Source organism: Larus michahellis, chromosome 24 (genome assembly GCF_964199755.1).
Source record: "Larus michahellis chromosome 24, bLarMic1.1, whole genome shotgun sequence".
NCBI lineage: Eukaryota > Metazoa > Chordata > Aves > Charadriiformes > Laridae > Larus > Larus michahellis.
The window spans coordinates 2137197-2163201 of record NC_133919.1 but is presented as its reverse complement, the minus strand read 5'-3'; the positions used below and the strand labels follow the sequence as shown (position 1 = coordinate 2163201).

Genomic DNA, 26005 nt, shown 5'->3' with positions numbered 1-26005 from the left:
ACGCAGCCCCCCGCCTGCCCGACGTCTTGGGGGGACACGCAGCCCCACGCCTGCCAACAGTACAGGGGGACACGCAGCCCCCCGCCTGCCCGACGGCACGGGGCTGGCACCGCCTGGCAGCAGGCGGGCACGGAATGGGGGTGGCATGGCACTGGGCTGGCACCAGGATGTCACCAGGCACCGTGCTGGTACAGGGCTGGCACTGGTCTGCATGGCACCAGCCTGGAATGACACGGGGCTGTCACCAGGCTGGCATGGCACAGGGCTGGCACTGGGCTGGAATGTCACCAGGCTGGCATGGCACCAGGCTGGCACGACACAGGGCTGGCACAGCACAGGGCTGGCACTGGGCTGGCATGGCACAGAGCTGGTACCGGTCCGCATGGCATCAGCCTGGCATGGCACAGGGCTGTCACCAGGCTGGCATGGCATCAGCCTGGCACTGGCCTGGCACGGCACCGGGCTGTCACAAGGCTGGCATGGCACTGGGCTGGAATGGCACCAGACTGGCATGGCACTGGGCTGTCACCAGGCTGGCATGGCACTGGGCTGGCACTGGGCTGGAATGACACAGGGCTGGCATGGCACAGCACGGGGGTGGCATGACACTATGCTGGCACCATGCTGCCATGGCACTGGGCTGGCACCAGCCTGGCATGGCACTGGGCTGGTGTGGGTGACAATGGCAGGCAGCGAGGAGCTGCCCGCTCTGGATGCTCTGCCCTCCTCCAGCCGTGCCAGCTGCCCCTGCCCAGTTGGCAAATTCCAAGCCGGCCGCTAATCCCGGCGGTGGGTAATCGGCTGCGGTGGGCATTTAGGCTGCGAGCTCCCCGGGCACCAGCTCCTTCTTCCCCGGCAGGGCAATGACGCCCCATGGTACCCACCTGGCGTGGCGGGGATGCGACCGCCACCATCCCCCCCCCGTGCCCATCACCGAAACACGGGACCCTCCTGCACCCCAGCGCCCGACGCAGCCATTCCCCAGGGCAGGCACCGGGGGGGGGGGGTGCCGGTGCCACCCACCCCATGCCAGCCGAGGTTGTCAGAGCAGGGCACCGTCAGCGCCCGATTCATGCCGGCTTCTGCCTCCTTCCCTTCCCCTCCTCTCCTGGAAGGGCCTTTGCTGGTGCCCCCAGGGACCGGCCCCCCCAGTCCTGGCGGGCGAAGGGCTGTTTAGTCTGGAGCAGGGCGATACGGGGCCAGCGGGCGCGGGGGAGGCCGCGGGCAGAGCCATTGCCGCGGCGCAGCCAGCGCTGAAAGCCTTTCCGTGGCGCGGGGCCTTGACGCGATGCCGAGGAGACGGGCGGCCTCCCGAAGGCTGGAGGCTCGCAAAGGCAGGGGGTGGCCCCCATGCCACCATGTCCCCCGCGGTGGCCCACCCCCCCCCCCGATACCGGTCCCCTGTGAAGCATCGACACCTCGGCACATCTCATGCCACCCACTCCTCGCCCTGCGCGGGCACTGGGGGTGGGGGGGGATCGTGGCACGGTGGCCCTGCGCTCTGAGCGTTCGCGCACACGCGTGTGCACGTGTACGTGGGCGTGTGTGCAGGGGAACATGCCTGTGCGCACGAAAACACATGCGTGTGCGCAAGGGAATACACGTGTGTGCATGGGAACGCATGGGAGCATGTGCCTGTGTGCATGGGAACACGTGTGTATGCATGGATATGTGCCTGTGTGCATGGGAACACATGCCGGCCTGCATGGGAATGTGCATGCATGCATGGGAATACACGTGTGTGCATGGGAATGTGCATGCATGCATGGGAATACACGTGCGTGCGTGGCAGCACGTGCTGCGTGCATGGATTGTGCATGCGTGCATGGGAATGTGTCTGTGTACATGGGACTGCACGGAAGCACGTACATGCGTGCACGGGAACACGCACATGAGCGTGGAAGTGCACATGTGTGCATGGGAATGTGCATGTGTGCATGGGAATACACGTGTGTGCATGGCAGCATGTGCCTGTGTGCATGGGAACACACATGTGTGCGTGGGAATGTGCGTGGGAATGTGCCTGCGTGCATGGGAATGCATGGGAGCATGTGCATGAGTGCATGGGATTACACACGTGTGCATGGGAGCATGTGCCTGTGTGCATGGGAACACACACGTGTGCGTGGGAATGTGCATGGGAATGTGCCTGTGTGCATGGGAACACACACGTGTGCGTGGGAATGTGCATGGGAATGTGCCTGTGTGCATGGGAACACACACGTGTGCGTGGGAATGTGCATGGGAATGTGTCTGTGTGCATGGGAACACACACGTGTGCGTGGGAATGTGCATGGGAGCATGTGCCTGTGTGCATGGGAACACACACGTGTGCGTGGGAATGTGCATGGGAATGTGCCTGTGTGCATGGGAACACACACGTGTGCGTGGGAATGTGCATGGGAATGTGTCTGTGTGCATGGGAATGCATGGGAGCATGTGCATGAGTGCATGGGATTACACACGTGTGCATGGGAGCATGTGCCTGTGTGCATGGGAACACACATGTGTGCGTGGGAATGTGCATGGGAATGTGCCTGCGTGCATGGGAACACACACGTGTGCGTGGGAATGTGCATGGGAATGTGCCTGTGTGCATGGGAACACACACGTGTGCGTGGGAATGTGCATGGGAATGTGTCTGTGTGCATGGGAACACACACGTGTGCGTGGGAATGTGCATGGGAATGTGTCTGTGTGCATGGGAACACACACGTGTGCGTGGGAATGTGCATGGGAATGTGTCTGTGTGCATGGGAACACACACGTGTGCGTGGGAATGTGCATGGGAATGTGCCTGTGTGCATGGGAACACACACGTGTGCGTGGGAATGTGCATGGGAATGTGCCTGTGTGCATGGGAACACACACGTGTGCGTGGGAATGTGCATGGGAATGTGTCTGTGTGCATGGGAACACACACGTGTGCGTGGGAATGTGCATGGGAATGTGCCTGTGTGCATGGGAACACACACGTGTGCGTGGGAATGTGCATGGGAATGTGCCTGTGTGCATGGGAACACACACGTGTGCGTGGGAATGTGCATGGGAATGTGCCTGTGTGCATGGGAACACACACGTGTGCGTGGGAATGTGCATGGGAATGTGCCTGCGTGCATGGGAATGCATGGGAGCATGTGCATGAGTGCATGGGATTACACACGTGTGCATGGGAGCATGTGCCTGTGTGCATGGGAATAGACGCGTGCATGGCAGCGTGTGCCTGTGCGCGTGAAAACACATGTGTGCGCGCCTGGGAGTGTGCGCGTGTGCGTGGGAATACGCGTGTGCGCGTGGGAGCACGCGCCTGCGCGTGTGGGAACGTGCCTGTGTGCCCGGCACCGCACGGGAGCACGCCCGTACGTGCCCGGGAACACGCACGCGTACATGGGGATACACACGTGTACGCGTTCCCCGTGTGCGCGGCACCGCGTCCCTGTGCCCGAGAGACACCCGTGTCACGGGCGCGGGGGCGCGTGCGCGCGGGCAGAGGCGGGTGGCGGGGCCCTGCAGGGCTCTCCCCGCGGGCACACGCGTGGCTGCTGCGTGTCAGCCCGTGTTGCCGGGCGCGGGGGGGCCGGGGAGCCCCACTCCCGGCCCTGTCTCCCTCTATTTATCAAATGAAGGGCTGATTAAGCCCTGGGGCTGCCGCTCCAATCTCCCTCTCTCTCCTCTCGCTATTAAACTCAGGGTTCAAAGAAAAGCTTTTTATTCGCGCTGACAGCTTTCAGATGGAGCTAAATCTCTCCGCGCTAGAGGTTTTTGCTTTTTTTTTTTTTTTTTAATTTTTTTTTTTTTGGCTTTTTTATTTTTTGTATTATTTTATCACTCTCCCTCCTCCCCTTCCTCTTCTCGCTGCTTTTAAATTTAAGCCTTCCCCCTCCCCCCCCCCCCCCCCGCCTCTTTCCTCTTCCCAAGTTCTTCGCTTCTATTTATATGGGGGAAAAAAAAAAACCTAGGCAGGGAAGGGAGGGAAAAAAATAAACCCACCCTTCACTGGTTTTATTCTGCGGGAGAGAAAAGAGGATTTGGCTTCCTTGGGGCCCTGCCCGGCAGAGCGGAAAAGGGAGAGAAGGGCAGGAGGAGAGCGCGGCTGGCTGCTGCGCGGGGGGCATCGCTCCCGTCCCCGTCCCCGTCGCTGTCACCGCGTTGTCACGGCCCCGGCGCCCCGAGCCACCCGTCACCCGGCGCGAGGCGATGGGATGGAAACAGAAAAAAAAACAAAACAAAAAAACCAAACGCAAAAGCGCCGCAAACCGGCCCTGAAACGACCCGGCGAGGGGCTGGCGATGGAGGGGGACCTCCATGGGGAAACTGAGGCACGGAGTGGGGGCTGAGCTCAGCCCCCGTGTCCCGCTGAGGGACGGGGACGGGGACGCAGCCCCCGCGGGGTCCCATCCTGTCGGGTACCGTGGCTCGCCGTGATGCGCCAGCACCGAGATGTGATCGGTCCTGGCACGTCCCCGTGCTCCCCCCGCTCCGCCTGGCGTCGGGGGCTATTTTAGGCTCCGGCAATTTGGGTCTTTCAGCTAAAAGCCGGCCACGGCTGGGGGCAGGGACACGGGTGGCTGGTGGGGGCTGGTCACCCCCCTGCCCTGCGCGGCCCTGGGGTGGCAGCAGGGCCCCATCCCGACCCCAGGGACGGGAGCAGGGCTGGGACAAGGCTCCGGTGAGGTTTCCCGGGGAGGGTCCTCGTTTCGGGGATGCCCCCGACCGTCTCCCGCAGCATCCCCGCGTCACCCCCGGCCCCCGCTCGGGGGGCCCATCCGGTGGCCGCCCTCCCTGGCAGCGCGCGCACCCGCAGCTCCCGGCCCCTAAATTGGTATTTGCTGGCGAGGGTCCCTGGTGCCATGAAGAATTGATGAGGCTCCTCCGCCGCGAGTACTGGCCGGGAGGAGGCCGAGCCGCCCGCTCCGAGAGCGGCTTGGCAGGAAAAGCCGCTTCCGCTCCCCGTTCGGAGTCCCGCAATGCCCTTCTTCTCTCGGCTCCTCGCGCCTCTCGGCTTTGCCACGCTAACGCGGCTGGATGGCGGGGGCCAAAGCCGGAGCAGCTCCTGGGGGGACCCTGGGATGGTGATGCTGGGGGGTATCAGCGTGGTGATACCGGGGGTACCAGTGTGGTGATGCCAGGGGTACCGGCGGTACCAGCGTGGTGATGCTGGGGGTACTGGCATGGTGGTGCTGGGGGGTACTGGTGTGGTGATGCCAGGGGTACTGGGGGTACCAGCGTGGTGATGCTGGGGGTACGAGCGTGGTGTTGCCAGGGGTACCAGCACGGTGATGCTGGGGGTACTGGGGGTACCAGTGTGGTGATGCTGGGGGTACTGGCATGGTGATGCTGGGCGTACCAGTGTGGTGATGCCAGGGGTACTGGGGGTACCAGCATAGTGATGCTGGGGGTACCAGTGTGGTGATGCCAGGGGTACTGGGGGTACCAGCATAGTGATGCTGGGGGTACCGGTGTGGTGATGCCAGGGGTACTGGGGGTACCAGCATAGTGATGCTGGGGGTACCGGTGTGGTGATGCCAGGGGTACTGGGGGTACCAGCATAGTGATGCTGGGGGTACCGGTGTGGTGATGCCAGGGGTACCGGGGATACTGGTGTGGTGATGCTGGGGATACTGGCATGGTGATGCCTGGGGTACCAGCATAGTGATGCTGGGGGTACTGGTGTGGTGACACCAGGGGTACCAGTGTGGTGACGCCGGGGGTACTGGCACCAGGGACCCATCCCAGTGCCGACCCCACCATTTGGGGGTCACAGCTCTGTGTCCCCCCGCCCCCCCCAGCTTCGTTACCAGCCCCTGGAGCATCCTCGGCGCGTCGACCCCATTTGACCAAAATCTCTCTCCTGTAATCCCGCTCTGATTGACATTAATTGAATATTACTATCCTTTAATTCCTCGTTAATTGAATCCCGCTGCCGCTGCTCCGGGATGCGCGGCGAGCTGGCAGCATCCCCGCTGTGCCAGCATCCTCCGTGCCTGGTTGCCCCCGTCCCCATCCCCTCCACGCTAGCATCCTTGGTGGCCGGTTGTCCCTGTCCCCATCCCCGCTGTGCCAGCGTCCCCGGTGACACGTTGTCCCCATCCCCGTCCCCATCCCCGCCATGCCAACAGCCTCAGTGGCTGGTTGTCCCCATCCCCTCCATGCCAGCATCCTTGGTGGACAATTTTCCCTGTCCCTGTCCCCATCCCTGCCATGCCATCATCCTTGGTGGCCGGTTGTCCCCATCCCCACCATGCCATCATCCTCGGCAGCCGGTTGTCCCCATTCCCGTCCCCATCCCCGCCACACCAGCATCCTCAGCAGCCAGTTGTCCCCATCCCTGCCACGCCAGCATCATCGGCAGCCGGTTGTCCTCGTCCCTGTCCCTGCCCCTGCCACGCCATCATCCTCGGCGGCCGGTTCTTCCCATCCCCATGCCCATGCCCATCCCCATCCCTGCCTCACCAGCATCCTCAGCAGCCAGTTGTCCCCGTCCCTGTCCCCGTCCCTGTCCCCGCCACACCATCATCCTCCGCAGCCTGTTGTCCCCGTCCCCATTCCGGCTGCCTCCGGACCCTGCGCCCTGGCTGCGCTCCCGGCACTGGCGAGTCCTCCCCATCCCGGCAGGAACGGAAAGTATTTCAACACCATCATATGACGCCAGCGCATCGTTGGCGAGTGCCCAGCGCCCGGGCTTGGGAGGCACCGGGACGGGGCCGCATCCAGCCTGTCCCCCCCCCGCCCCCCGCCCCCGCCGCCATCTCGGGGGATGTGGCTTTGCCCGGCCGAGCGTCCCCGGCTGCCGTGACCCCGTTACTTCTGCGCGTGCGATGGCGGTGGGAAAACCGGGGCTGTTTTACCCAAAACTGCCCCCCGAGGGGGGAAACCAGGCGGGGGGGGGGGGGCACAGGAGCCCCCGCAAACCACCCGCAGACCACACAGTGCCTCAGTTTCCCTCGGGGCTATGCGTCCCTCCCTGTGGCTGGGGACACTTGGGCATCCCCAGTGTCCCCTCAGGCTGGCGGGGGCCGCTCCGTGCTTCACCCCACCCCCCCCCCGCTCCCTGCTCCCGAAGCCGGCGGTAGCGGAGCTCTCCGGGGAAAGGATGCTCCAGTTATTTTCATTTTTTAAAAGGCAAAATTATAAAAACAAATGAGGAGGAGATTGGTTCCCCTCCCCCGGCCCCGCCGCCTCTCCTCCCCACCCGCTTTCGGCAGCGCCGGGTCCTCACCGCCTCCCTGCGCCCCCACCGCCGTCACCTTGACCATGCCACCCCGGCACGGCGCCCCCCCGGAGCACCGGGATGCAGGACGGGCATCCATTGGGACCGGGGCTCCCCATCCCCTCTGTGCCACCCCGGCATGGCATCCCCCGGAGCGCCGGGATGCGGGAAGGGCCACGCATCAGGACCGGGGCTCCCCGCACCCTCTGTGCCACCCCGGCATGGCATCCCCCGGAGCACCGGGATGCAGGACAGGCCACGCATCAGGACCGGGGCTCCCCGCACCCTCTGTGCCACCCCGGCATGGCATCCCCCGGAGCACCGGGATGCGGGAAGGGCCACGCATCAGGACTGGGGCTCCCTGCACCCTCTGTGCCACCCTGGCATGGCATCCCCCGGAGCGCCGGGATGCAGGACAGGCCACGCATCAGGACCGGGGCTCCCCGCACCCTCTGTGCCACCCCGGCATGGCATCCCCCGGAGCACCGGGATGCGGGAAGGGCCACGCATCAGGACTGGGGCTCCCCACACCCTCTGTGCCACCCCGGCATGGCATTCCCGGGAGCACCGGGATGCGGGACAGGCCACCCATCAGGACCGGGGCTCCCCGCGCCCTCTGTGCCACCCCGGCATGGCATCCCCCGGAGCACCGGGATGCGGGAAGGGCCACGCATCAGGACTGGGGCTCCCCACACCCTCTGTGCCACCCCGGCATGGCATCCCCCGGAGCACCGGGATGCGGGACAGGCCACCCATCAGGACCGGGGCTCCCTGCACCCTCTGTGCCACCCCGGCATGGCATCCCCCGGAGCACCGGGATGCGGGAAGGGCCACGCATCAGGACTGGGGCTCCCCACACCCTCTGTGCCACCCCGGCATGGCATTCCCGGGAGCACCGGGATGCGGGACAGGCCACCCATCAGGACCGGGGCTCCCCGCGCCCTCTGTGCCACCCCGGCATGGCATCCCCCGGAGCACCGGGATGCGGGAAGGGCCACGCATCAGGACTGGGGCTCCCCATCCCCTCCGTGCCACCGAAGCGCCTGCGGTGACCCCAGCTCTGCCATCCATCCATGTCCCCGAGAAACCAACGTGCCACGTCCGTCCCCGCCGCGGCGGCACCGGCTTCTCCCGTAACATCCCAATTTCTCATTTCCCGGCCCAGCCGCCGTCGTCGGCGACACCAATCTCACAACAAATTTAGCAGCTCATTTCCCAACCGCTCAAATATTCCACCTCCATTATTCCCTGGGCAGGGAGACGGGCGCTGGCGTGCCGCGCCGGCACCTCCGTGTCGGACCCCATCAAGCTCAGCCCGAGGGAGGGGCGCGGGGACAGCCCCCGCTACCCCGGGCACCGCTCCCCGGGCAGCAGCCTCAGGTTGCCACGGTCCCCAGGAGATGCCGGCCGCGCTCCCGGGGAAACTGAGGCAGGGGGAAGGGGGGGAGCAAAGGGAGATGGGGGGCCATCAGCCCCAGGATGACCCCCCCCCCCCCGTGGCCCCAGGTCGTCATTAGAGACGGGGTAAAAATGCGCAAGGCGGGGACCCCCACGAAACAATTTTCAATTAAAATCTCGTCGGGAAGAGGCGTAAATACCGGGGGAGATGACGTGGTGGAATTGGGTTCTATTTTTCCTTCCCGAGGAGCCTTAAATATTCCCCCACCTAATAATAATAATAATAATATAAAAAAAAAATAAAAAAAAGAACTCCCGACTTACGAAACAACATATAAATTCCCCTCGTAATTACATTATTTTCAGCGCTGCAAAGATGCCAATAAAACAGAAACCAGCGCCGGGGCAGAGAGAGAGAGAAAATAGAGATGAAAAGAAATGAATTGCTTTAGCGCGGTACGGCGAACGAGCCCGGCTGGGGCAGTGGGACCGTGGGGGCCGGACCCCCCCCCCCGTTGCTGCCCCACGGAGCCCCCACTGCCCCCCTCCCCACAGTGCCACATGGGTCCATCCCTTTGGGATCCCAGTTTGGGGGTCCCGGCAGGAATCCCCGCGCCCCCCCGCTGCAGGCAGAGGCTGAGGGGGGGTGGGGGGGTCGGGGGGGGGGGGGGGGGGGGCTGTGTGTTTGTCTCCCTCCCACCTGCCCCGCGCCGGGGAAGGACCCGTCGGGGGCCCGGAGTTGGTGGAAAAACTCGGCCCCTTTTCTGCTGCCGTGAAAGGGGGCAGCCAGGCAGAAAGACAAAGGGCTCGGCCGGCCCCGAGCGGGGCGACGGGGGGCACGGGGCGATGGGGGGCACGGGGGGGGCACGGGGGGCCAGGCAAGGCCAGCGGGCAAGGGTTGCAAGGAGCGACGCAGGGGGCACGCAGCGGCTGTGTGCTTGGACACAGGGGGAGTGTGTGTGTGTGTGTGTGTGTGCACATGTGTGTGTGTGTGTGTGCATACGTGTGTGTGTGCATACGTGTGTGTGCGCGCGTGTGGGTGTGTGTGCGTGTGTATGTGCATTTGCGTGTGTGTGTGCGCACGTGTGTGTGTGCATACATGTGTGTGCGCGTGTGCGTGCGTTTGCATGTGTGTGTGCGCACATGTTTGTGTGTGCGTGCACGTGTGTGTGCATACGTGTGTGTGCGTGTGTGCATACACGTGTGTGTGCACGTGTGTGTGCATACGTGTGTGTGCGTGTGTATGTGCGCGCACATGGGTGTGTGCGTGCATGTGTGTGCGTGCATGCATGTGTGTGTGCGCACGTGTGTGTGCGCATGTGCGTGCGTTTGCACGTGTTTGTGTGTGCGTGCACGTGTGTGTGCATACATGTGTGTGCGGGTGCACGTGTGTGTGCATGCACGTGTGTGTGCATACATGTGTGTGCACGTGTGTGTGTGGGTGTGCGCATGCGCCTGTACACGTGTGTGTGTGCGCACGTGTGCTTGGACAGGAGCACGTGTGTGCATGTGTGCGTGTGTATGGGCCGTGTGCTTGGATGGGAGAGTGTGTGTGTGTGTGTGCACGCGCACGTGTGCGATGCCGGCTTGCATGGGAGTGTGTGCATGCACCTCTGTGTGCACGCGCCTGTGTGTGCACGTGCCAGCTGTGTGCTTGCATAGAGTGCACGTGTGTGCGTGTGTGCCGTGTGCTTGCACGGGAGTGTGTGTGCGCGCGCGCGTGTGTGTGCACGTACCAGCTGCGTGCTTGCGTGGAAGTGCACATGTGTGTGCGTGTGTGTGTGTGCGTATGAGCTGTGTGCTGGCATGGGAGTGCGTGTGTGTGTGTGTGTGTGTGTGTACACACCAGCTGTGTGCTTGCACAAGAGTGTTTGCGTGTGTGTGCATGCACCCGCTGTGTGTACGTGTGTGTACGTGTGTGTACGTGTGACTACGTGTGTGTACATGTGTGTGTATGTGTGTTTGTATGTGTGTGTACGTGTGTACGTGTGAGTACGTGTGTGTACATGTGTGTGTATGTGTGTGTGTGTACGTGTGACTACGTGTGTGTACATGTGTGTGTACGTGTTTTTGTATGTGTGTGTACGTGTGTGTACGTGTGAGTATGTGTGTGTACATGTGTGTGTACGTGTGTGTGTATGTGTGTGTACGTGTGTGTACGTGTGTGTACGTGTGTGTACACGTGTGTTTGCATATGTGTGTGTGCGTGTGTGTGAGTACGTGTGTGTGCGTGTGTGTGCATGCCCCCTTCCCCCGGGAATATCCGTGCCCGTAAGAGCCGGGGGCCGTGCGCAGGCCGTGTGTGCACACGCGTGTGCAGCCACGTGCACGCCCCGCCCGAGGCTGGACACCCCCAAAGGAGCCCCTTCAGCCCCTGGCACCCCCGGGGGTGTGTGTGTGTGGGTGTGTGTGTGGGTGTGTGTGTCCCTGCTGGGGCTGCTCCGAGGCTCCGCAGAAGGGGCGAGGGCGCGGATGGGGGCTGCCTTCGCACCCCAGCCTTCCTCCTCCTCCTCCTCCTCCTCCTCCTCCTCCCCCCCCCCCCACCTCCCCGGCGCTGCCCTTTGCGCCGCTGCCAAACAAAGGCCTGCGCTGCAGATGTGCGGGACGCTCCAGATGTTGCTCCCGCCCCGGGCTTTCCCGGGGTCACCCCACCCCTCCCCACCCCCCCCGCGGTGTGTGCCCCCCCCGCCATAGTGTCCCCAGGGACACCCAGCATCTCCCAGTGGGGACCAGAGCCAGGTCCCCCCCACCCCGGCCTGAGCCCCCCCCCCGCCCCGAGGGAACGCAGGCATCCAGGCCCCCTCCTGACACCCCCCCGCACCGTGGTCCCCCCCCCCCCGCCCTGAGCATCCCCCCCCCCGTAGCGTCCCCAGGGACACCCAGCATCTCCCAGTGGGGACCAGAGCCAGGTCCCCCCCCACCCCGGCCCCGGCCTGAGCCCACCCCCCCCCCCCGCGAGGGAACGCAGGCATCCAGGCCCCCCCCCCCGACCCCCCCCAGCAGCCCGAAGGAGCTGGCGGAGCCTCTCCCCTTGTTATTTCCTCTTCAGTGCCGGGGCTGTCGGGATGCTGGAGCAGCGCTGTTTATTGGCTTGAGTTTAATTAATTTGTGTAATATCCCTGTTAGGAACAATGTCTAATTAAGACTTTTGTTTGTGTGTGTGGGGCGGCGGGGAGGGGAGGGGAGGGGAGGGGGGGGGGGGGAGAAGCTCTTCTTTGGGAAAAAGGGGTGGGGGGGGGGGGGGGAATAAAAATTCCCTCCTCATTAATGAAGGGGAGGAAAAAAAAAAAAAAAAAAAGGAAAAAAATCAAAAAATTTAAAGAGCGCTGGCAGCCTTCCACCGAGCCGCTCTCGTTACAGATGTCTTAATGAGACATCGCTTAATAATGGGATTATCGTTCACATTGAAGCGGGGCCGCGCAGCTGCGGGAGCGGGAGGGCTCCGAGACGGGCCCCCCCCGCGCCCCCCCCCCCCGTGTCCCAGGGCAGGGAGAAGGATGAGTCGGGGGACGGGGGAGGCCGCGGGCCACGCCACCCGTGGGCCCCCCCGCCCAACGCCGTGCCTCAGTTTCCCCCCCCCCCACGCGTGGCACCCCGAGCGTCGCCGAGGAGCTGAGGGCAACCCCCCCCCCCCCCCCCCCCCTCTCCGGCAGCTCGTTTCCATCCCCGGCAAACGGGGTTTAATTAAAAAAAAAAAAAAAAAGAAAAAAAAACACCAAAAAAACCCTGATCCGGGAGGAAATGGGTTTGAAGGGAAAGAATCGACGGGGGCGCGGGTTGGTGTGTGTCCCCCCCCCGCCCCGCTCCGGCTGGCCCCCCCCGCCCCAGCGCAGTGGGGACCCCAGGTTGTCCCCTTGGGGGCTCCCTTCCCCCTCGGCTCCCCAAAGGGAGGAATTTTGGCTCCTTGCCCTCCCCGGCAGCAGCCGGGGGAGGGGGGGGACGGACAAGGACAACCCTGGGGGGGTGGGACACCCCCCACCCAACCCCTCCTCGGACTGGGGAGCCCCAGTGGCACCCCCAAAACCGCCTCCATGACGATTTGGGGCTGCGGGGTCCCACCACCCCCCCTTGAATTATTTTTTTTTGGGGGGGGGAGGGGGGGGGGTCCCGCGGGAGTTTGAGCCCAGCAAAGACCCCCCCACAACCAGCTTGGTCACCCCAAACTGGGGACACTGGGGTCCTCGCTTGTTGTGGGGGGGGAGGGGTGGGGGAGAGGGGGATTGGGAGCATCCCGTCCCCAAGCGTGGGGGGATGCAGCGGGGTGACCCTGGATTTGGGGGGGGGGGGGGGGGGGCACACACCAGCCCCCCCCCCCCCCCGGGGCTCTGCGAAGGCTGGTGGGGAGAAGCCGGAGCTGGAGGGAGCAGCCCTGGCTCCCGCTCCCCGCTCCTGCGGTCGGAGCCCAGCAATGATCCCACAAGCCTGGAATTTGAGGAATTTCCTGCCAAGGCTCTCTGGAAAGACGAGGGAGAGAAAGAAAACCCAGAGCTTAACCCTCAGCTCCCCGCGCCCGGCCCAGACCCCCAGCAAGGGGGTGGCAGGGCTAGAGGTGGGAAGGGGGGGTGTGTGTGTGCATTTTTTTGGGAAGGGGGGGGAAATGTTTAGCTTTAGGGATTTCTTCTCGCTGCTCCATGGATTTTTGGGCCGCCGCCGGAGCGCCGGGGCCCCCGCGTTGGGGTTGCCCGCGTTTATAGAGACAGTAAAGAGCTTCGTGCCTCAGTTTCCCCACTGCTGCTCTCCCGCACCCCACCCCTCTGCCCCCCAGCCCAGCACGAGCCCCCGAGATGCCTTTGGTAGCCCACTGGCCCGGTCGGGGGGGGGTGGTGGTGGGGGGGAGCTCAGCACCCCCAGCCCTCCCCAGGGCCACGCCGCGGAGCTCTGCGGGCCCTCAGACCAAGGCTGGGAAATCTCCTCTTGAATGTTTAAAACTCTTATTTTTAAATCAAATCCACTTGAAACGGCGGGGGTTTGGTTTTTTGGGGGTTTTTTTGAATTAAAAAAAAAAAAAAAAAAAAAAAAAAAACAACAAGAAAGGAAGGGAGGAAGCACGAGAGGAGGCAGCTGGAGCCCCCCCCCCCCAGACCCCCCGTAAGGGGTTAAGGGGGTTTTGCAATGGGAGCTGGGCACCCAAACCCAGCCCAGGGCACCCAGACCCCCCCACCCCCCCCCCGGCTTTGTCCCCAGCCCCCTTCCCGCCCGGCAGCGGCACCGGGATATTCCCATCTCCAGCCCCTCGCTGCTCCCGTGCCCGGCGGGAGAGGTGACCTGGGGAGGGGCCACCCTGGGTGCCCCCCAGTCCCGCAGCTGCCCCGGGATGGGGCTCACTGGGTGTCCCCGGTGTCAGAGACCAAGGTGGGGGGGTGTCTTTGCCCGGGGGAGACCCCCGCGACGGGGCCGCAGCCTTCGTCCCGCTCCTCTGCATCACCCCGTGTCCCCCCGACGGGGCTCGGCCTTCGTCCCGCTCCTCTGCATCACCCCATGTCCCCCCAGACGGGGCTCAGCCTTCATCCCGCTCCTCTGCATCACCCCGTGTCCCCCCGACGGGGCTCGGCCTTCATCCCGCTCCTCTGCATCACACTGCGTCCCCCCGATGGGACTCAGCCTTCATCCCGCTCCTCTGCATCGCCCCATATCCCCCCGACGGGGCTCAGCCTTCGTCCCGCTCCTCTGCATCACCCCATGTCCCCCCGACGGGGCCACAGCCTTCATCCCGCTCCTCTGCATCACCCCACGTCGCCCCCGACGGCACCACAGCCTTCATCCCGCTCCTCTGCATCGCCCCACGTCCCCCCAGACGGGGCTCAGCCTTCATCCCGCTCCTCTGCATCATGCTGCGTCCCCCTCCGATGGGGCCTCAGCCTTCGTCCCACTCCTCTGCATCGCCCCATGTCCCCCCCGATGGGGCCACAGCCTTCATCCTGCTCCTCTGCATCACCCCATGTCCCCCCATGTCCCCCCCAACGGGGCCCACAGCCTTCATCCCGCTCCTCTGCATCGCCCTGCGTCCTCCCCCGATGGGGCCTCAGCCTTCGTCCCGCTCCTCTGCATCACCCCACGTCCCCCCAGACGGGGCCACAGCCTTCGTCCCACTCCTCTGCATCTCCCCTCCTGCCCCAGGGTGGTGGCGACGCTCCCGTGGGCGCAGCGGGGTGCACGCCCGCACCCCCTCGCACGCCCACGTGCTGCCTCGCACACCCACGCCCGCACGCTCCCTTGCACGCCCGCACGCACACTTTCCCCGGCTCCTTTTCTTTGCCGTTCCTATGGCAACCCCTCCAAGGCACACAACCGCTCTCCGATTGGAAATAAAAGTTGTTTTTCCTCCCCTCCTCCTTTACTCCACTCTTTCGCTTCTCCCCCCCCCCCCCCCTTATTTTGATTTCCATTTGGATCATAATCCGCCCGTTGCTATGGCAGCGCTGGCAGCCCTTTATGTCCCAGCCCTTGCAGAAAAGGCCTCTCTCCCCCTTTTTCCCTTCCCTGCGCCTTCCCCAAGTGGGTTTGCTCTTCAAATCCCTCCTTCCCGCCATCCCCTCGCAGCAGCGACCTCAGCATCGCCGCATCCAGCCCAGCACCGGGGCCCGGCGTCACCGGCTGCGCCACGTCCGATGCCACGCCAACGGGACTTTTGTGGCGGGTGGGTGGAAGGGAGCTCGTTTCCCAGTTCCCAGCCCCGATAGATGCATCCCGGCGGAGTCCAGGCTGGAGCCCGGACCAGAGCTCCATCCCTTTTGCAGACAGCCTTAACTCTGCCCCATCACCCGGCTGCGCTCCTCGCTGAGCATCCTCCCTGCGGGCTGGTACCCGATGGGGTCCTCACCCCAGCATCCTCCCCTCTGGGCTGGTACCCAGGGGGCTCCTCGCTGAGCATCCTCCCCTCTGGGCTGGTACCCAATGGGTTCTTCACCCGAGCATCCTCCCCTCTGGGCTGGTACCCGGGGGGCTCCTCGCCCGAGCATCCTCCCCTCTGGGCTGGTACCCGGGGGGCTCCTCGCTGAGCATCCTCCCCTCTGGGCTGATGCCCGGGGGGCTCCTCACTGAGCATCCTCCCTCCAGGCTCGTACCCGGGGGGCTCCTCGCCCGAGCATCCTCCCCTCTGGGCTGGTACCCGGGGGGCTCCTCGCCCGAGCATCCTCCCCTCTGGGCTGGTACCCGGGGGGCTCCTCACTGAGCATCCTCCCTCCAGGCTCGTACCCGGGGGGCTCCTCGCCCGAGCATCCTCCCCTCTGGGCTGGTACCCGGGGGGCTCCTCGCCCGAGCATCCTCCCCTCTGGGCTGGTACCCGGGGGGCTCCTCGCCCGAGCATCCTCCCCTCTGGGCTGGTACCCGGGGGGCTCCTCGCCCGAGCATCCTCCCCTCTGGGCTGGTACCCAGGGGGTTTCATCACCTGAGCATCCTCCCCTGCAGGCTGGTACCCAGGGGGCTCCTCACTGAGCATCCTCCCTCCAGGCTGGTACCTGGGGGTTTCTTCATCCAAGCATCCTCCTCTTTAGGTTGGTACCTGGGGGGGCTCCTCATGGAGCATGCTCCCCCTGGGCTGGTAGCCAGGGGGCTCCTTGCTGAGCGTCCTCTCCTTTAGGTTGGTACCCGATGGGTTCTTCACCCGAGCATCCTCCCCTCTGGGCTGGTACCCGGGGGGCTCCTCACTGAGCATCCTCCCCTCCAGGCTGGTACCTGGGGGTTTCTCCACCCGAGCATCCTCCCCTGCGGGCTGGTACCCAGCGCTGCCCACTTGCCCACGCGGAGGGCGACGTGGTGGCCATGCTGCCACCAAGAGAAGTGACTGTGGCTGACGCTGCCAGCGCGGGATGGTCCCTCCGTCACCTCCGTCTTTCCCTGCTCGCCGCCTCCCTCCCACACCGTGCCCACTCCTGGCTGGGAGCAGGAGGTTATGAAAATGAGCTGTGTGCCCAGGAGACTGTAATTATCTGCTAAGTGTGAAAGCTGGAGTGATTAATTAAGAGATAATAAAAAGAAAAGGAGGCTAGAGAGGGAATAACGGATGCTTTGATGATAAAAACCTGAGGTAAGGCAAGCAATTAGGGGAATCTTTATGGAGAGTTAGCTATAATCCCCGCGTTGCCCGCGCGGCGGGGGGCTGCGTGTCGGATGGATGGACCCACAGAAGGTGGCGGAGGAGCAGCGAGGCCGGGCAGGCACCGCGTTCCACCATCCCATGCCCGGAGCCGGCTCCGGCATCCCTGGGGATGCGCTGCCCGGGACGGTCGCGCATCCCAGGTAGGATCTAGGCCAGGAGGAGGAAAGCTGGCTCGGGATTAAACCAATCCCGAATTAAAAGGACGGGAATGTAATTAACGCCGCTCAGCTCTGATGGGGGGCAGAGAGGTGCCCAACGACCCTCAACTCACCTCCGGGCGGTCGGGCTGCCAGAGGTCACCGCGGACGGACAAACGGACGGCTCCGGCAGAAAACGGGTGGGATGCTGGCGGGGGCTACCGGGGTGGGGGGCTCTGCGGTTGGGCTGGCTGCCTCCCCGTCGGCAAACCGGGCCCCAGCGCGGCAGCGGGTGATTCAGCCCTGGCACGGGCTGCCCAGGCAAGTCCCGGCACGGGGCGGTGGCAGCAGAGCCCGTCCCGCCGGCCCCGAAGGCAGCGGGGCAGAGCCCGGGGGGCCGCATCCGGACCCTTCCCGCGGGGCTGCGGCACATCCCCACCTCGCTCCGCTCCCCCCCCCCCCCAGAGATGGAGCAGCCCCAGAGTGGGGAAGGGGCTTTGGTCCCTTCCCGCGCCCACCCCGGAGAAAGGAAAAGCGTCGGCAGAGCCCCACCAGCGCCTGCGAGCCCCCGTCCCAGTTGCCAAAATGGTTTCCTGCAGGGTGGCTGTGGGGCTGGGGGCGTCATCCTGCTGCGGGGCAGCGGGGGGAGGGACCCGCCACGGCTCCGTCCCCCCACCGAGGGTTTTGGGGACAAGGGGGGTGTTATGGTTGATCGCGGTGACCCAGGGTCTTGCCCAGGGGGGACGTGGGGGGGGCTGGCACGGGTCTGCCTGGCATCGGGGGACACACTGCAAGAGCCTGGCTGCTGCCACCGCGCTGCCGGCCACGGCGGGGCCAAACCGGAGCCGGAGCAGCTCCTGTGGGCCCAGGGCACCCTGTGCCCGCGGGGACTCGGGGGGGGACGGGGGTCACCCCGGGCCAGCGGCCGAGGGAAGCCCAGGGTCCCTGTGGCGGGGCAGGCAGAGCCACCAGCATGGCCACCGCTCCCCCGCTGCCCCCAGCCCACGGCCAGGGCACGACACCCAACGCCCGGAGCGGGGCAAGGGCCACCGTCCCGTCCCCCCCCACGTCTCAGCCCCGGAACGTCTCCGGAGGTGTGGGGGGGGCTTTTATTACCCTGCAGCAGACGACGACGGTCATCTTACAAACCACATCACGCCAGCGCCGCGCCGGCGGCACGCGGGGACCCAGCCGCTGCCCCTCCGCCGGAGGGAGGACGGGGGCAGGTGCCCCCCACTGTCCCCATCATCCCCCCGGGCTGTGCTGGGACCCTCAGGACCTTCCCTCCCCCTCCCCTGGCAGCGGGGGGGGCATTAACAGCCCGGATTGGGGCCAGGCCACCCTGGCATCATCCCTCCTGCCCTGGAAATCTGGGGCCAAGGGGCCAAATCCCCCCATGCCAGCCCCATGCCAGCCCCATGCCAGCCCCATGCCAGCCCCAAAGAGTCCCCACCAAAGGGACCAGCCTGACCTCAAACCACCCCGGTGCCACCCCCTGCTCCTACAGCGGTGACGGCCCCCCAAGGGAGCCGGGGCATGCACTGAGCGTGTTGGGTCTCAGCCACACACCGGGGTGGCCCACGAGCCCAGGAGGGGCCGGCACGAGCCCCCGTTGCCACCTCTCCACCAGCCCCCCCATCTCTCCACCGTCTCAGTTTTTGCTGCTTTTGAGAGGGAAAGGCGGGGGGGGGGGGGAATTAAAAAAAAAAAAAGAAGGCCTCACAGAGAGGAAAGAGAAGAAGAATCGCCCAGAAAATGAATAAATATTTCAATTTGAGGCGCAATCACGGCGAGTGATTGAAACGGGGGGAAGAATAATGGGTTTCATTTAGATAAGATACAGAAAATTATTTAGTGAGAAATGAAGAGTGATGAAACCCATTCAACATCTTTGTGCGCAGCGACATGAATGGCACCGACCCCCCCCCCCCGCCCGCCCCCAACATGCGCGCACACACCAGCCAGCTCACAATGGGGGGGGGAGGAACCCCAAATTTAGCCCCCTCCAACAACAGCGGGACACCCCCCCCCCCCAGCACCCCAGTTTGGAGCAAGGCTCGTCTCCGACGCAAGAGCAAAACTTCCATGGTGGGGACCACGCTGGGACGGGAGGGACTGGGGGGGGTCACTGGGTCCCTCGCCCAGGGGTGTGACCCCCCCCTCCCAGAGTCCCCATGGGACCCCCAGGCCCAGCCATCCGGCTTTTCCCTCCGCCGAAACGGCGATGCCGGAGCTGGGCCCCTTCTCCCAACCAGATCCACATGGCACCGGGCGGGAGAGCGGGCGCTTTTGTTCCTGGGAGGGCAGCGGAGCCCCCGCCGTGCTCCCCCCAAGCCCTGCGCGGGGGAGCCTGGGATCTGCCCCCCCCCCCCCCCCGGCCCCCCTAAGAGGCTTTACACGCTCCTTTTAAACCCCCGGGTCGACTCAATTTTTTTTTCCCCTCCTCCTGGCATCTTAGCAACGCCGCCCCCTTAATTAAAAATTAGATTGGATTTTGCAGCAGGGAAGGAGCCCGGAGGCCGAGCAGGGGCTGCCCCGGCTCCAGCCCCGCGGAGGGGGGGGACGAGCCGGGCTGAGACCTGGCGAGCTCACTGCACGCATGGGCGCGCTCCCCCGCTCCCCTCGCACCCCGGGGAGACCGAACCTCGGGGAGGCCCTGAAGGGGGGGGGGGGGGGGGGGCAATCGGGCCGTCGTCCCGTCCCCGTCCCCCCCCCCGTCTTGCTCTGCGTGACCTTGGCTGAGCGACTCCCCCGTGCCTCAGTTTCCCCGAGAGGGCACCGCGCAGCCCTTTGGGCGGGGGGTCAGAGAGGGGAGAGGGGGCTCTGGCCAGCCCCCCCCCCCCCCGGCTTGCAGCAAGCCCTGGAAAGCGGGGGGTGGGGGGAAGAGGGTGCCCCATGCTCCCCCCCCGGCCCCTCTCCAAAGGGCTGACCCCCTCCGCTCCCCACGGACGGACAGACGGCAGCCCCCCCTCGGCTCCCCGCCAGCATCGCCGCGTCCCCCCCCCGCCACCATCAGCCCCAGCAGCTGGGGGGGGCCAGGGCACAGTCCCCCATTGCTGGGGCACCCCGGGGTCCCCCCGCCTGCCCGACACACACAACTTCTCACCTCCGACCCCCCCACCGGCCCCCGGCTCCTCCGGCCTCGCCGCGACCCGCCCCGGCCCCGCCAGCACCGGGCCCTGGGACCCCGCGGGACCGGGACCAGCACCCAGACTCGGGGCGGGGCGGGGGGGGGGGGGGGGGGGGGGAAGACGGACAAAACCTTGACCCCAGAGCGGGGCATCCATCGGGACCAGAACCGGGGGGGACAGACGGGAGGGGAGAACCGGACCCCACGGTGAGGGGGTGTCCGCCGGGGACCGGACCGGGGGGTCCCAGCTGCGGGGCGGGGAGGGGGAGGGAAGGGGAAGCGTGGCGGGGGGGGGGGGGGTGGGGTGGGGGGGGTACCACCGTCCCCGGGACCGAACCGCCGCTTCCCGGGGGCCGAAGCCGGCCGGACCCGCTCTCATCCCAGCGGCAACCGGGCGGCACCGGAGCCGCTGCCGGAGCCCAGCCGGGGGCTGGAGCGCTGCCCGCCGAGTTGGGACTCGCACTTCGGGCGGCCCCGCCGCCGCCGCCGCCGCCCGGTGCCCGGTCCCCGATGCCCGGTGTCGGTCCCCGATGCTCGGCGCCCGGTTCCCGATGCCCGGTACCCACCTTGCCCGCGGGTATCAGCGAGAGTCAGAAGGCAGAGGAAGAGGATCCGCATGCTCCCGTCCCGGCCGCGCTCCGGGCAGGGGCCGCGGGGGGTGGCCGCTGCCCCGCTCCGCCCGGCCCCGCTACCGGCCCCGTTAGAGCATGGCCCGGCCGGGGAAGGGCCGCGGACTCCGCTGGCTCCGCTCCGCGCCCGACCGCGCCGCTCCGCGCCGAGCCCCGGAGTGTGCGGCCGGCGGGCGGGGCGGCGGGCGGGGCGGGGGGGCGGGGGCAGCGGGGCGGGGGGGAACGGGGGGGGGGGAACGGGGGGCGGGGGCACGGGCGGGTGGGTATGGGAGGGGGAATGGCGGGGCGGGGGCACGGGGGGGCAATGGGGGCAGTGGGCATGGAGGGGGAAATGGGGGGGCAATGGGGGGGCGGGGGCAAGGGGGGTAGGTATGGGAGGGGGAATGGGGGGGCGGGGGCACGGGGGGGGGAATGGGGGGAGTGGGCATGGAGGGGGAAATGGGGGGCGGGGGCATGGGGGGGGAATGGGGGGGCCAATAGGGGGGCGGGGACACGGGGGAGGTGGGTATGGGAGGGGGAATGGGGGGGGAAATGGGGGGCGTGCGTATAGGCGGTGAATGGGGGGGAGTGGGCGTGAAGGGTGGGGCATGGGGGGGAATGGGGGGAGTGGGCGGGGGGGGTGGGTATGGGGGGGGAATTGGGGGGGACAGGCATGAGGGGGCGGGGGCATGAAGGGGGGGGTAGGGATGGGGAGGGAATGGGGGGGCGTGGGAACGAAGGGGGGGGTGGGGATGGGGGGGAAACGGGGGAGGGGGTATGGGGGGGAGAAAAGGGGAGGGGGCGTGGGGATGCCGTGGGGGTGTTCGCGTGGTGCAGCGCTGGGGGGGGAGGGGGGGGGTGTCGGCTGCGTGTTGGGGTGCGAGAGTGAATGTTCACATGCATCACGCGTGTGCCGGGGGGGGTGTACATGCGTGTTGGGGGGGGGTGTATGCAGAGGTGTGTACATGCGTGTTGGGGGCGCGTACATGCGCGTGGGGGGGCGTGTTTGCGTGGGGGGGGGGCGTGTTGGGGTGTGCATTTGCTCCTGTGCGCGCGTTGGGCTGCCTACACGCGGCACCCACCCGGGACCCCCCCCGTCACTCGGGACCCCCCGACAGCCACCCGGGACCCCTCAGCACCCACTCGGGATCCCACAGCGCCCACTCGGGACCCCACTCCACCCCTTGTGACCCCTCAGCGCCCACCCAGGACCCCACACCGCCCAGTCGGGACGCCTCAGCACCCCCTGGGACCCTCCGGGACCCCCCAGCACCCACGCGGGACCCCCCACCACCCACTCGGGACCCCACACCAGGGACCCCCCAGCACCCACTCGGGACCCCACACCACCCTTTGTGACCCCACAGCACCCACCCAGGACCCTCCAACAGCCACCTCGGACCCCTCAGCACCCACCCAGGACCCCCCAGCACCCACTCGGGACCCACCACCACCCCTTGTGACCCCCCAGCACCTACTCAGCACCCCTCAGCACACACTCGGGACCCCCCCACCACCCCTCGTGACCCCTCAGCACCCCTCAGCACACACTCGGGACCCCCCCCCCCCCCCCCCGTGACCCCTCAGCACCCCTCAGCACCCACTCGGGACCACCCAGCACCCACCCGGGATCCCTCAGCACCCACTCGGGACCCCACACCACCCCTTGTCACCCCACACCACCCACCTGGACCCCACAGCACCCACCCAGGACCCTCCAACAGCCACCTGGGACCCCTCAGCACCCGCTCAGGACCCCAGACCACCCCTTGCGACCCCTCAGCACCCACTCGGGACCCCCCCAGCACCCACCCGGGACGCCGCAGCCCCGTCCCCTGTCCCCGTCCCCAGCCGAGTGGGGTGGGCTCAGGCCCCGGTGGCCGCAGGAGCTTCAGCTTCCCCCGTTGGGGCGCAGGGGTGGGTGGGGGGGGTGGGTTGTTTTTTGGTTGTTTTTGAGTTTCTTTCCTTTTTTTTTTTTATTTTTTTTTAAATTTTTTTTTTTTTCCCCTCAACTGGGATTTGGAGCCCCGAGGGTTTGGGAGCAACCGCTGCAGAACTGGGAACCAGCGCGGGGCTGAGTCAGCAGCTCCCGCTGCCAAGGGGGTGGGAGAGCAGCGCTGGCCCCCCCCCGGGGGACATCTGGGGGCCCGAGGCCACTGAACCGCCACATGCCACAGCAGAAAGGCCAATTTTTTTGGTTCTAGCAGGGATTTCCCCGCCCCCCCACCGCCGCTCCCCATCCTGGTGGCCGTGGCATCCCTTGTGTGACACGGCGGGGGGGGACTTGGGGGGCACCGGGGTCCCTGCTGGGGGGGTTCCAGCCCCCCTCCTCTTCCTCAGCGCCTTCCTTCAGCGGCGGCTTTTCCCTGGGGACCCGCCATTCTTGGGGGGAGGGGGGGGGGAGGTTACACCCAAGGGATAGAGCCCAGGGACCCCCAAAATCCCCCGGGGGAGGGGGGGGGGGGCACTGGGTGCCTTAACGCTGGGTTCTGGAGCATCCGAGACGGATGATTGCAATAAAAAGAGCAGAAAATAAAGGATTTTTTATTAAAAGCAATAACAGCGGCTTTCCGGGGGGAGGGGGGGGGAGGCGGTGGAGGTTGAGTCCGTCTGGGCTCGGGGTGGGGGGGGGCGGCTGCGATGGGGGGAGCGTGGCCGTGCCACCCCCGGGGGCTTCTCTATCCCCAAAGCCGGGCAAACTGTCCCCGGGAGGGTCTCCTGGGGGGTGAGGGGCCCCTCGGAGCCGTCGTTTCCCTCCTCCTCCTCCCCCCCCCCCCCCCCCCCGGGGGCACCCGGAGGAATGTGAGTGGGAGAGGAGGAGAAATATGAAGGATTTTGGGGAGGAAGAGGAGGGAGGGCCGGGAGGAGCCGGGAATGCGCTGACGGGAGGAGAAAGCCACCGCTCGGGGACACGAGGACAACTCCCAGGGTTGGCTTGTGGCGGGGGGGGGGGGGGGCAGCAGCAGAGGCAGCACCCCTAAAATCTTAGAAGATTCGGGGTGTGTGGGGGGGGCAAAGTCCCGATGGGGCAGCACGGCCGCATTGGGCCCCATCAACCCCGGCGTCGGGGCGGCTTGAGCTCCGGCCGCCTGGGGACGGCCTCAGTGGCGAGGTCCCCGCAAAATGTCCCCATGGTGGATGTGGGGGTGCAGCTGGACCCCGGGGTGGGGGGGGGGGGGGGGAGAGGGGGTCCCCCATCACCCCACGACATGGGATTTGTCGCTGAGCGCCGGAACGGGACCCCCCCCGCGGCGTGCGCCCGGCCACCAAAGCCCGTCCGCGCCAATAACAATAACGATCCTCACGGTCTCCATCCCGAGCCTTAACGTCTCCCAGCAGCTTCCAGAACCCGCTCGCCTTCCCTCGTTACCAGCCGGAGCGGAATGGCTAACGAAGCCGCTCGTTAGCCGGCCCCGGCCCGCGCGGGGTCAGGACTTGGGGGGGGTCCCCGGGGGTGTTGCCACGGATGGAAGCGAAGGGAAAAATAATTTAAGACATTTATGAGGCTTAAGAAAAGCGCCTCGGCAGGTGAATTCCCCGCTGAAAGAAGCGTCGGGGCTGGAGATGTCGATACCCCAACCCTTCAGCCCCACGTTAGGTCTCTTTATTTTTATTTATTTTTTTATTTTTTTATTTATTTTTAAGAAAAAGCGATTAGAAGGAAGCCTCTCCGCCCGCGTTCGTTAGCTCCTGCCGGCGTGCCCTCTACTCCGCCGTAATTAACCGCCTTCCAGGAGGGGCCGCGGCGGGCGCTGGGCCCCATGGCGGTTGGCGAAGAGCTGCGGGAAACACGATTTCCTAAGAAAAAAGCAGCTTCTCCCCGGCCTCCCCCTCCCCGCCAGCGACTCCCCGGCTCCCGGCGGAAAACAAATTTCACAAGCGGGTGGAAGTCACCGGGAGAAAGGAGACGGGGCGAGCGGGGGGCTGGGGGGAGGGACGCCTCAGCCCTGTATGAGCCACCAGAGAATCCCCACCGGGCGCTGCAAGAAGCTGGGTGCCAAAATTCCCCCCCCCCCCACCCCGCCCCAACTTGCCGATGCCAGTTTTTTTTCTTTAATTCATTTATTTTTGGGGGCAGACGAGTCCCGGGGAAAGGTGGCCGAGGCGGGACTCGGGCCCCCGGGGGGACCAGCGTGGCTCTGGCTTCCCCGGCCAGTTTCGGGGGGGCTCTGGGTGCCAGCGGGCGCCGGGTGCCAGCCGGGCGCCGGGTGCCAGCTCGCAGCTGGTCCTCACGGAGCCATTTGCTGAAGTGACACCAAACAGATGGGGACGTGCCGCAGAGCCCCCGCGGGGCCAGCGTGGCATCCATCGGTGCCTCGATCGCCGCCGTTCTCAGCCGCTGGGCATCTGGCCGCAGGCGGCGGGTGACGGTGACCCATGGGGGACCCCGTCCCCAGCACCCAGAACCGCTGGGCCAGTCACCCCCCCCCCACCCCTGACACAGCGCCTCGGAATAATCCTGCGCCGGGGGAAAATCCGCTCTCCTTCCCCCCCGCCTCAGCCCCCAGACGGCAGCCGAGGACTGAGCCTGGTTTTGCCGGCACTAATCCTGTCGCTGCCCTGGCTGCTGCCGGCACCGCCGTCGGGGGCTCCTCCACGAAGGGCTCCGTGAGATCCATCTCCCCTGGGCACCACAGACCGGTTCCTTTCCTCCGTGCCTCAGTTTCCCCATCGGGGGCTCCTCCGCGAAGGGCTCTGTGAGACCCATCTCCCCTGGGTGCCATGAACTGGCCGCTCTCCTCCGTGCCTCAGTTTCCCCATCGGGGGCTCCTCCACGAAGGGCTCCGTGAGACCCATCTCCCCTGGGCGCCGCAGACCAGACCCTTTGCTCCGTGCCTCAGTTTCCCCATGGGGGGCTCCTCCACAAAGGGCTCTGTGAGACCCATCTCCGCTGGGTGCAGTGGACTGGTCCATCTCCTCCGTGCCTCAGTTTCCCCATGGGGGGCTCCTCCATGAAGGGCTCCGTGAGACCCATCTCCCCCGGGTGCCGTGGACCGGTCCCTCTCCTCTGTGCCTCAGTTTCCCCACTGAGGCTGTTCCCCGCTGCCGGGCTGGGGCAAGAAGAGGCAGATTTGGGTGTCACGGGGCCAAAAGGGGACACCACCTCCCCCAGGTGCCGACCAGCCGGGGGTTTGGCCAAAGCGCCGCCTCCAGCATCACCGTTTCCAGCCCCAGCTCCGCGTCCCTCCACCCCACCCGGCACGAGCCGCCATGGCGGGAGGGGGGGCCGCTGCCTTTTAATATTTATTAAACCCCCCCCCCCCCCCAACTAATTTCTGGCGTGTGCTCACGTCTCCTAACGAGGGTTTTATTGCTGGCGGTTGTTTGTTCGCCTGCCGGGCTCGGCTCTGGGACGGAGGCGCTAATAAAGCCGACATCTGTCACCGGGGACGGCATCGGGTTCTTGTTAACACGCTGTTTCCT

General features: G+C 66.0%; 1 protein-coding gene across 2 annotated transcripts in view; it reads right to left on the bottom strand.

Moving 5' to 3' along the window:
• KIRREL1 (kirre like nephrin family adhesion molecule 1) overlaps nt 1-20779 on the bottom strand; it is a 32220-nt gene extending 11441 nt beyond the window's left edge. For both annotated transcript variants that reach the window (XM_074566494.1, XM_074566495.1), the window contains exon 1: nt 20540-20779. In XM_074566494.1, the coding sequence (XP_074422595.1) occupies nt 20540-20591 (52 nt within the window). In that variant the 5' untranslated portion in view covers nt 20592-20779. The remainder of the gene's footprint in view (nt 1-20539) is intronic.
• Between the last annotated feature and the right edge of the window lie 5226 nt (nt 20780-26005).